The 12,500-nt window shown below is 43.2% G+C and overlaps 1 protein-coding gene across 1 annotated transcript in view; it reads right to left on the bottom strand.

Moving 5' to 3' along the window:
• LOC143288751 (retinal guanylyl cyclase 1-like) overlaps positions 1–12,500 on the bottom strand; it is a 147,330-nt gene that overhangs the window by 28,280 nt on the left and 106,550 nt on the right. Inside the window, exons 13-15 of the mRNA XM_076597377.1 lie at positions 12,300–12,440; positions 5,914–6,106; positions 2,387–2,561 (exon numbers count right to left, since the gene is read on the bottom strand). Of these exons, the coding sequence (XP_076453492.1) occupies positions 2,387–2,561; positions 5,914–6,106; positions 12,300–12,440 (509 nt within the window). The remainder of the gene's footprint in view (positions 1–2,386; positions 2,562–5,913; positions 6,107–12,299; positions 12,441–12,500) is intronic.

The raw sequence follows: 12,500 nt of genomic DNA, 5'->3' as shown, positions 1-12,500 counted from the left end.
ATGGGTTTGAGCTTGGTCATTGCGGCTGTGGTCTGGGCAATTCTTGACAGTATTTCTGGTTTTGATCCCTCGTCTGTCACGATAGATCCCAAATATTTGAATCTTTGAACACTTTCAAGTTTCTGGTCTTTGATTTTGATTTCTGATGTGAAGTTGCTGTTTGTCATCACTTTTGTTTTTTCAAAAAAACAAAAGTGAAGATATATATATATATATATATATATATATATAATTTTCATATCATATCATTATTATCAATACAAGACAAGACACAACAAGACAAGACACGACACGACAAGACAAGACAACACCCCTAAAATCCAACCCTGATAGAAATTGGCCATACCTACAACATTCTTGACAGGTGCTATTATCCACCTAGCGCCCCAAATCGTGCTTGTTGTTCCGGTTCCGCGGGAAAAAAAAGTATCGATTTGATCAACAAGACATAACAATAATGTACAATATTTCGCTCCATCGTCTGGGACAACATGCAATAATGCTGATGATATGGATGTAATAACAATAATAATGCTAGATAGTACTTAATAATACTAATAATGATAATAATATTAATAATAATAATAATAATGGTATTTATATAGCGCTGAATCTTGTGCAGAGACAAATCAAAGCGCTTTCGCACCAGTCATTCACACGCATGCATAACTCTAAAACTGGAGAAACTGAAGACAAGGAAGAGGCAGGGAAGGGAGGTTATTTTGGGAAGAGGTGGGTTTTAAGGCCAGACTTGAAAGAGTTGAGTGTGGAGACTTGACGAAACGAAAGAGGAAGTTCATTCCAGTTGCAAGGTCCAGAGACAGAGAAAGAACGGCGGCCAACAGTCGAGAGCTTGAATCTGGGTATGTGTAAACAGAGTGGATCCGAAGCTGATCGTAGTGAGCGAGATGGAGTGTAGAGGTGAAGGCAGCCACAGAGATAGGAATGGGCTGATTTGTGAATACATTTATAACATAGAGTGCTGATCTTGTACTTTATTCTGTGTGAGACAGGGAGCCAGTGGAGATGTTGCAAAAGAGGAGTGATGTGCTCAGATCTTTTCTTTCTGAGGACGAGTCGGGCAGAAGAGTTTTGTATGCGCTGAACGGACTGAATGGATGAAGCAGGCAAACCAGACAATAGAGAGTTACAGTAGTCAAGGCGAGAGAGAATGAGAGAAACGACAAGTCTAGATGTTGCGTCAATGGACAGATATTTCCGGATGGAACTGATGCGCCGCAATTGACAGTAGCAGGATTGACATGTCTGACTGATAAATTTTTGCATGGACAGTGTGTTGTCAAGGACAACGCCGAGGTTCCTGACTGAACTGGAAAGAGGGATGGATGTACTGCCAAGTTTGATTGTGTCAGTTGTGATGGAAGAAAGTTTTTGTTTAGTTCCTATGATCATTGCTTCAGTTTTGTCCGCGTTCAATTGTAACTTATTTGGAGTCATCCAATTTTGAATGTCCAGGAAGCAGTTGGCTGTTTCTTGCAAGAGCGACGACAGTTTTTCGGGGGTGTCACTCTTCCGGAGTTGAGTGTCATCAGCATAAGAATGATGACTGACATTATAGCGGTTTATAATTTTAGCGAGAGGAGCAGTGTACAGTGTGAAGGGCACTGGGCCTAAAACAGATCCCTGTGGGATTCCATGTTCAATTTTAACGGGTTCAGACTGGAAATGGTCAACAATGACAGACTGGAATCGATTAGTGAGATAAGATTTGAACCAGTTTAGAACAGTGCCATTGATAATAAATGTAAAATGAATACGGGAAAGAAGGATTGAATGGTCTATCGTGTCAAAGGCGGCTGACAAATCGAGAAGAGTGAGAAGGGAGATTTGTCCTGAGTCGGACGCTAGCAGTAGGTTATTCAGGATGAGGAGGAGAGTGGTTTAGGTGCTGTGGTCAGCACGATAGGCAGACTGAAATGGGGCAAACTCCCCATATAATGGGCTCTAAGCGCCTTACATGAAACAACACATATACAATATACAATACCGCATAATAACATACCTCTGCACATGAAACTACAACACATATATGTGTATCTGTACACCAAGACAATACTACAAATTGTAGGTATGAACAATCAAACACACACACACACACACACACACACAGACACACACACACACACACACACGCGCGCGCGCGCGCGCGCACACACGCGCTCACACACACACACACACACACACACACACACACACACACACACACCTCTTCACCATCACACCCAAGGGCCTGTTTGAATCGTAGATGGGTTTTCAAAGTTTAGTCTTGAAAGAGGACAGCGTCAGTAAGAGTGAATGAGATCCAGAGGAAGAGAGTTCCAGACAGAAGGGGCAGGACACTGAAACAAACCACCACCAGCTGTACCTGTGTGCAGACCGATGCGGAGGCGAAGGGGCACGTGCGGCATGTGCTGGATGGTGAAGTGGCCACACTGGGACAGCAGGTCAAGGGCCATGGTGCTGACCTCCCCTGCGTGGCGGTTACCGTTCCTGAGCGGAAGTCCGCTCACCACCATGTAAGCGTCGCCGATTGTCTCCACCTGTCAGCGGAAGGAGGGGGGTGGGGGTTGCGGGGTAGGAGGGGAGGGAGAAAGAAGAAAGAAAGAAAAAAGAAGAAGAAAAAAAAAGAAAAAAGACGCTCTAGCGTGAGATATGACATTTGTATATACTTTCTCATGATTTGGCAACACCCCATCTTCATGAAAAATGCCGCCTACTTCAATATCATGAGAGCACAGTGTGTTATTGCCAATAACTGCATTCACAAGAAAAGCTCAATCAAATCGTCAGAGTACTGGTCATTTTCAAAGCTTACGTTCATAGATAATGCGTAATTTAAATCTCAGTTTCAATTCTCAAGGAGGTGATTCTCTGCGTTCAGACAAATCGATATGCGCGACACCACATCCGCTTGGCAGATACCTGACCAGCAGCATAACCCAACACTTAGTCTGGCCTAGACTGCATGCATATGATTATGCTTGTGTATATGTCAGAGTGGATTTATTCTGCAGAATTTTGCCAGAGGACAACTCTCTCGTTGTCATGGGTTCTATTTCAATGCGCTTAGTGCTTGCTGTACACGGGATCTCGGTTCATCGTCTCACCCGAATGACTAGACGCTCAGTTTGATTTTACAGTCACACTAGGGAGAAAGGGTAAGAGTGGAATTCGAACCCAGACCATCATTTTCGCAGATAATGATTTCAACAATTCTGGCATCCTGCGTAATTAAATCGACATCAGAACATTTGACATTTTCCGCATCCGCATTCATGAGAAAAGCATAACCAAATTGTCATTGTTTGTCATTTTCCAGATTTACATGAATGCACAATGTATAATAATTTAATCTTTGCGGTGATATTTGTCATTTCCAGCACCCGTGTTCATAAATAATGTACAGTCATAATGATATCTCTGTCAGAATGTGCTGTTTCCAGCAGTTGCATGCTTCATAAGTAATGCACACCCTGGAAATATCATGTCTACCATGGTAAACACTCTGGTGGCAAAATTTCATCATGAACTCTACGGTATCTGACAGTAACAGTAACAATAATCCACCTCCCCTATCAGTTACAATCAACAGTAACACTAACTAGGCATCATAGTTCTCTATGATCGCGTTAAAAGAGATATTCATATCTTACATCTCACTTAGTATCAGCTGATAATTATCAAATTCATTGCGTTTCACAATATTGTTGCCGTTGTTGTTGAGAAATTCATTGTCAAATGGTACCTAAGTTATTCGGTTAATGAGGTCACGATGTTAGTTCAAAGTCAGCCTGGTGCCAAGTGGTGACGTTCCAGTTTTGACACACACACAAAGACACTTCCACATTTAACATGAACGGTTCGCCCCTCTGCTGCTTGCTTTGGATAGAACATCTGACGCCATCAAGTACTTCCTCTCCCCCACCCCCTGCCCAATACCCACTCTTATCTTTCATGTCAGACAGCGGGATCCCGAAGATGCTATTGTATGGCCAGCTGAAGGAAGGCCACCGCGAGCTTGGAAGACCCTGCAAGTGCTTCAAGGACACCTTGAAGACAAACCTCAAAGCCTGTGACATAAACATCACTTCCTGGGAAACTGATGCCCTTGACCGCTCTTGCTGGAGGATGCTGTGCTCTTGTGGCATAAAGACGTTTGAAAACAAGAGAACGCCGGCCATTCAGGAGAAACGTGAGCTAAGGAAGCAGGGCTCAACTTCTGGAGACGTTTTCCCTTGGAACACCTGTAGGAAGTGCTGCACATCCAGAATCGGTCACTTCTCCCATATGAGGACACACACCGACAGATAAGCCTGCCTGCCAACTCACCCGTCGGTCTGACGGGAGACTCCATCACCTTTCTGACCTCACCCACAACTCAAGAGATCAAACCGCCAAACAACAGACCAACTTACTTTGTATACGTCACAGCGCTACGTCACCCACACCTTTGCAGATGACATCAAACAATCAACAACCAACTTATATGTTTTTTGACGCCATAATGCTACGTCACGCATAGCTTAACTTAGGATGAGGCCAGACGTCAACAACCAACTTATTATTATTTAGTCTTAGCGCTACGTCACACGAACCCTAAAGGGATTACACCAAACAATCAACAGCCAACTTATCATTTTTTGTAGACGTCATACCACTACGTCACCCATACCTTAGCGGATGACGCCAAACAGTCAACAACCAACTTATCATTTTTGTAGGCGTCATACCACTACATCACCCATACCTTAGCGGATGACGCCAAACAATAAACAACCAACTTATCATTTTTGTAGGTGTCATACCATTACGTCACCCATAACTTAAGTGATGACGCCAAACAATCAACAACCAACATATTTTTTTAGACGTCATGGCGCTACGTCACCGATACCTTAACTTAGGATGACGCCAAAAAAATCAACAACCAACTCACTTTGCAGACTTCACAGCCCTAAGTCACATGCACCTTAAATTAACTGGATGACGCAAATCAATCAACAACCAACTGATTATTTTTGTAGACGTCACAACACCTAAACTTAGGATGACGCCAAACAATCAACGGCCAGCTCATTTTGTAGACTTCACAGCACCTAAACTTAGGATGACGCCAACAAACAATCATCAACCAACTCACTTTGTAGACTTCACAGCACCTAAACTTAGGATGACGCCAACAAACAATCATCAACCAACTCACTTTGTAGACTTCACAGCACCTAAACTTAGGATGACGCCAGACAATCAACAGCCATCTCACTTTGTAGACATTCACAGCGCTACGTCACCCACACCTTAGCCGATGACGCCAAACAATCATCAACCAACATATTTTTTAGACGTCATGACGCTACGTCACCCATGCCTCAGGAGATGACGCAAACCCTGACAAAACAACAACATAAAACAACAAAAACAACAACAACGACAACAACAAAAAACACACACAAACATCAAGAACAGTAAAAAAAGAAAAACAAAACAAAACAAAAACAAAAACAAACAAACAAAACCCAACAACTAACAAACAAACAAACACACACAAACCAACAAACAAAAACCAGCAACAAAACAAACCCAGCTTTCGAAAACGGAGTATGGCTGCTTACATGGCGGGGTAAAAAACAACAACAAAAAACAACAACAACAACTGTCATACACGTACAATGTTACATGTTTGTCTGAATGTGTAGGTGTGCGTGCTTGAACTCTGATTGAATGACACATGAAACGAATGATGAGCGCCCAATGGCAGCCGTCATTCGGCTCTACCCAGGTAGGCAGCCTGTTGTGCAAATGAACCCGTCTTTGTAAAGCGCTTAGAGCTTGGTCTCCGACCGAAGATAGGCGCTATGTAAGTATCCATATCAATCAGTCAATCAATCTTACCTTGTAGACATCGTAGCGCTCGATGGTAGCGTCGAACATGGTGTAGAGGTCGTTGAGCAGATCGACGACCTGCATGGGCGTGCTGAGGGCGGAGATGGTGGTGAAACCGACGATGTCGCTGAAGTAGATGGTCACCTCGCTGAACGTCTCCGCCTCCACAGTACGGCCCGACTTGAGGCTCTCCGCCACCGTGCTGGCAAAATAGGTATCACCCTCAACGATTTCGAATCATCACACGACGGAGGCTACCCCCGAAAACGGAGTATGGCTGCCTACATGACGGGGGGTAAAAACACCTCATACACACGTAAAAGCCCACCCATGTACATTCGAGTGAACGTGGGAGTTGCAGCCCACGAACGAAGAAGAAGAAGAAGAAGAAGAAGAAGAAGAAGAAGAAGAAGAAGAAGAAGAAGAAGAAGAATGCGGCGGGCGCAATAGCCGAGTGATTAAAGCATTGAACTTTCAATATGAGGGTCCCGGGTTCGGCGCCTGGTGGGTAAAGGGTGGAAATTTTTTTTACCGATCTCCCAGGTGAACATAATTATATGCAGACCTGCTATAGTGCCTGAACCCCCTTCGTGTGTGTTACACAAGCAGAAGATCAAATGTGCACGTTAAAGATCCTATAATCCATGTCAGCGTTTTCACACCAGTCACTCACACGCATGCATAACTCTAAAACTGAAGACAAGGAAGAGGCAGGGGAGGGAGGCTACCTTGTGAAGAGGTTGGTTTTAAGGTCAGACTTGAAAGAGCTGAGTGCTGAGACCTGACGAAGCGAAAGAGGAAGTTCATTCCAAATGCAAGGTCCGGAGACAGATAAAGAACGGCGTCCAACAGTGGAGTATTTGAATCTGGGTATGCGTAAACAGAGTGGATCCGAAGCCGATCGTAGAGAACGAGATGGGGTGTAGAGGTGAAGACAGCCACAAATATAGGAAAAGGATAGTCACAGCACAAACGTTGGGTTTATGTGTAGGTCAGGCATTTACCGTTTTTACCTTCACTAAAGTAGTGTAGAGTATATGGATAACACTTTATGCGTAGGTCAGGCATTTGCCCTTTTTACCTTCACTAAAGTAGTGTAGAGTATATGGATAACTCCACACGCTTTGACTGAAACCGCAGACAGAAGAAATTGATAAAAAAAAAAAAAATCATTTTCAGCAACAAATAATGCGGTAACGTTCGCTGAGAAAACGAAGGGACACAACTTCAAACAAGAAATTGATTTAAAAAAAAAGTTTTCAGCAACAAACAATGCGGTAACTTTCGCTCAAAAAACCAAGGGGCACACCTTCAGACTAGGACTGTTCAGCGTTTTCCATCAGCTTGCCTATAAGTGAACAGAACAGGAAGGAACCTGGAAGCGTTTTGTGTTACTTCATGAATAGTAAGCTTATTGTTTATTGCTAAAACCGAATCTACCATCTAAACAGTCAATATGCTCATTTTGCATTTCTGTGCACAAGCTTATGGCGCGTGATTATAAAGTCAAAACTGGTTTGATGTTGTGTGCTCCATGATATGTGGGGTGAAGACAGAAAGTAAGCGTACTTAATGACCTAAATCTACTTGATGCTCTTCGTCTCCGATTCGGTTTATTTATCACCCTTCTGAATTACTCCGCTTCCACTGTGTGTTCCGTTCCAGTCTTGAGCCGGACAGTTTATCGACTGTTTGATTGGATACGTTGCTAAAGCCCAAGGCTGCCAGTCTTCGGTTTCAGCCTCTACCCTGAGGAAGATAATTGATCGACTGTCTGTGTCTGAATGACTAGATGACTGGTCAATCGACTGTTTTTTTTTTTCTGAACTATTACTTGAATAAAACGTCTGTATCTTTAGATAATCTCCCGCTTTCGTTTTGATACATGCATTAAAACAACAACAACAACAAAAACACAAACAAACAAAAAAACCCACAAAAGAACAAAACAAAACAAAAACAAACAAACACACACACACACACACACACACAAAACCAAAACCAACAACAAAAAACAAACAAACAAACAAAAAAACCTCCAAAAAACCAATCCAAAGACAGAATATTTATATGAAAATCTAAGTGATCAATTGATGTGTAGATCGATGGTCGTTTGGGTGAATGGATGAATTACGATTACCGACCATTTTACTGATTGTGGTGCACTGATTGATTGACTGATTGGTTGATTGACTGGAATGAATGGTTAGTGAGCATTCAACAGATCCCTAACCATACTGTCAGGACCGAGAAGGCATTCTTGAGGGCTTGAATTGATAGATTGATTTAGATGTTGATCACATTATTGAACCCCACCCCGGACGTGTGTTTTTGTTTCGACCTAGCCAAGCCATTGGAGGGGGTCCTTTAATAGCAAGCTGAAACATAAAGACTGACTGAGTAAGTCGATGGTCGTCTGGAGGGAGGATTTCGTCTGCGTCAAATGAACCTCATTCAAGATGTCCGCCGCCTTGATACAGAGACATATTACTGATTGGTTCCGTTCTATATCGGTTGATTTATGGATTATTGTATTGATCGCTTTCATCAGACTTGTCTGATCCGTCCTGTGTGCGACAGATACGTTGTCGGAAACACACACACAGAGAGAGAGAGAGAGAGAGAGAGAGAGAGAGAGAGAGACAGAGACAGAGACAGAGAGACAGAGAGACAGAGGGAGACAGAGAGAGACAGACAGAGATAGAGAGACAGAGAGAGACAAAGAGAGAGACACACAGAGAGAGAATGAGAGAGAGACAGAGATGGGGGTGGGAGAGAGAGAGAGAGAGGGGGGGGGGCAGAGACAGAGATAGAGACAGAGAGACAGAGAGAAACAGATAGATAGATAGATAGATAGATAGAGAGACAGACAGACAGAGACAGAGACAGGGGAGGGTGGGGGAAGAGACATGGGGAGGGGGGAACGAACGAACGAGAGAGAGAGAGAAAGAGAGGAGGAAGCAGACAGGCACAGACAAACAAACGCAGAAACAGATATCCAGGTAGATAAACACGAGAAAGACACAGAAAGACAGACGAGCAGACAGATGCAAAGACAAAAAAACCCCAAAAAACAAACAAACAAAAAAAAACACCAAAAGAACTAAGAAGGCAGGGATAGAAACACACACACACACACACACACACACACACACATACACACGCACACACGCACACATAGGCTATGAACAACAGATAGAAAAGAAGAGGAGGAGAGAGAGAGAGAGAGAGAGAGAGAGAGAGAGAGAGAGAGAGAGAGAGAGAGAGAGAGAGAATGAGAAAAGAAAAAGAGAAGGGAAAAGAAGAAGAAAACAGGAGACCTTGCAGTTGGATGAATGATATTACTTCAGTGAAGCGAGGGTCAGTGTTTATGTGTTTTCCTTGAAGCAGATTCTACGGTGTAATGCTTCATTGTTTTTGTTGGAATCAAACAATGTATTTTGTTATATTGTTTACCCAAATGTGAAATGTGATTGCATGTTTCTTGACAAATATAACCTTCTCTGCAAGGGAGGGAAAAAAAAAAAAAGAAAAGAAGAAAACAGGAGAGTTGAAGAAGAGACGTAGTGATAAGAAACTCAAGGGAGAGGCCGACAGTACAAGGTCTTCAGAGAAGAAGTCCCCCCTCAGTCAAGTGTTTCGGCCCTTAACTCCTTACACTCTAAGGGGGTCGGGCCGCACCCAGGTCATGACTCCTAGATGCTCTTGTATTGCCGCTTTTTTTTTTTTTAATTATTATTCCTGGTCCTCATCAGGTTCGAACCCGCGCCTCCAGGGTGGTCGCAACTTCAGGACTGAGTCACCTTTTCTGGCAGACATTTTAACCACTGAGCCATCGTACACCTTGTTTTGAGAAGGAGTTTCATTCCTTCTCGACCAGATCCAGCTGGGACTCTTTTTTGCTGCTTCCGCCATTGCCTTGAGAGCCCGTGTCCTCTCTCTGCCAGAAATCGACAGCTGTTCCATGAGGCTGTAGGCAGATGCGGTTACAAACCCTCTTGCACCAGTCTCTATTGCGAGTACTTTGGCTTGGAAGCCAGATTCACTCAGTCTGCTGGCTAGACTAGCATACTTCTCGGTCTTGTAGATGTGGGCTTCTTCCATTCTGCTTTTGTATGGCACGGGGAGCTCAATCAGAATCGCTTGTTTCGTTGCCTTGGAGACGTAAGTGGAGAAGAAGGGAAAAGAAGAGGAGAGGAGAACAGAAGAAAAGAGAAGAAGAGAAAGAACAGAGCTTTCGGTTTCAGTTTTCTCAAAAAGGCGTCACTGCGTTCTGTGACAAATCCCCCAATATGGGCTACACCATATCTGCGAGGCAAATGCCTAACCAGCAGCATAACCCGACGCACTGGTCAGGCCTGGAGCGATATATGTTTGTGTGCCAATCAGGGTGGATTTCTTCTACAGAACTACAGATTTCCGCCACAGGACAGCGTGGAGTCATGGCCTAGAGGTAACGCGTCCGCCTAGGAAGCGAGAGAATGTGTGCGCGCTGGTTCGAATCACGGCTCAGCCGCCGATATTTTCTTCCCCCTCCACTAGACCTTGAGTGGTGGTCTGGACGCTGGTCATTCGGATGAGACGATAAACCGAGGTCCCGTGTGCAGCATGCACTTAGCGCACGTAAAAGAACCCACGGCAACAAAAGGGTTGTTCCTGGCAAAATTCTGAAGAAAAATTCACTTCGATAGGAAAAAACAAATAAAACTGCACGCAGGAAAAAAAATACAAAAAGAATATGTGTGGCGCTGTAGTATAGCGACGCGCTCTCCCTCGGGACAGCAGCCCGAATTTCACACAGATAAATGTGTTGTGATAAAAAGAAATACAAATACAAACACAAAATACACTTGGGTTTTTGTTTCAGTGCGCCAAGTGAGTGCTGCACACTGGACCTCGGGTTTTTATTTTGTCTCATCCGAAGGACTAGAGGCTCAGTTCCAGTTCCCCAGTCCCACTTGGGAGAGAGGGCAAGATTCGGGATTCGACCCCGTGCCTTCGCTGACACTGTGTTGGCAGATAAGCGTCTTAACCATTCTGCCACCTTCGTCCCTTCTTGAAGAAGGGAAGAGGGGGAGTAATTTAGAGAAGAGAACAGAACTCACGAGGACATTGGCAATGACAATGATATTTTCGTGAATAAAGATACGTGCTCATTTCAAGCTCCTCTTCCCACGAATATCTCGGATAGTAGAAAAGAAAATTAGATTCTTGATGCATTCACGGGCTTATTTGAGTATATATATATATATATATATATATCTATCTATATAGATATATATACATATATATATATATTCCAGATGCATTCAAGGGCTTATTTCAGTACGTATATAAAAATTATGTGAGCACCACAGATGCAAGAAACATTGCCGGCATACTTGGTCTTAAACAATTCATTTTACATCTGCAGATCGGGGAAATGATTTGCCTCTTATGAAAATCATTAACAATTAACAATTTTGGTAATGTTTTCCCATGAAACCATACATTTTCTGTATATTTTTATGTAACTTCGAGTTGCCGGTGTTTTTTTGTTTTTTCTCTTCAAGCTGAAATTTTGACCATTGGACTTTTTCTTCCATCGTGTAACATTCCTGTAGTAAAAAAAAAATCAAAAAAAATCTAACTCCTTCATGGAACCTGTAGCTCCTTTTTAGCCAACATGTCAACTTTTTCATTCTCGTAAAAACCGCAATGAGAAGGAATCCAGCAAAAGGTTATGTAATGCCTCTTAGTAAGACTTCGTGAATCAAATGGTTGATTTCAATACTGAGTTCATACCTAACCGTTTCTTTTAAAAGCGTGAAGAACTGATTTAAAATCAACACAAAATAGAATCTGAAATATAATTTTCGGAAAGGATACCATACCATTAGAATTGCTATGAGTTCAGCTGTGAAGATGGACACATTCTCTCCCAGATGAAATGAGTTTTGAAAGTTAAGGTCTGGAATAACGAAAGCAGCACCAGCTCTATTATTTACAACAGAACCGTCTGTAAATATCTTTAGATGATCAGAGTATTTCTCTTCCAAATGGATTCGTACATGCGTAATCTTAGGTCAGATCAGTATGATCGATATCAAATTGCGCTCTTTGAAGTTCCCATACAGGTGTAGGTGATACCACAGACCTTTTAGCAAAATGTGTGGTTTTATTCACGCCGGAATTCGTTGAAATATTCGACGTGGTGTTTCCAGCGTGATATGAGAAGATATAGATCTAGCTCTTTTTGGAAAATCGCGGTCGGAGTGTGTGTGTGTGTGTGTGTGTGTGTGTGTGTGTGTGTGTGTGTGTGTGTGTGTGTGTGTGTGTGTGTGTGTGTGTGTGTGTGTGTGTGTGTGTGTGTTCATCATTATCATCATCAGCAGCATCATCATGATCCAACTCACGAGGGCAGCATCCTGAAGAGGAGCTGGTCCGTCTTCTTCTTCTCCTCCTCCAGCTGCTCCGTCCTCTCCGCCACGATGTCCTCCAGATCGTTGGAGTACTTCTCCAGCATCTTGAACATGGTGTCCACGATGTTGGCCTTCCTGTTACGTTAGACACACACACACACACACACACACACACACACACACAGAGTCATCACA

This window comes from Babylonia areolata, chromosome 13 (genome assembly GCF_041734735.1).
Source record: "Babylonia areolata isolate BAREFJ2019XMU chromosome 13, ASM4173473v1, whole genome shotgun sequence".
Classification (NCBI taxonomy): domain Eukaryota; kingdom Metazoa; phylum Mollusca; class Gastropoda; order Neogastropoda; family Buccinidae; genus Babylonia; species Babylonia areolata.
Note: the sequence above shows the minus strand (reverse complement) of the source record. Positions and strands in the feature narration are given on the sequence as shown.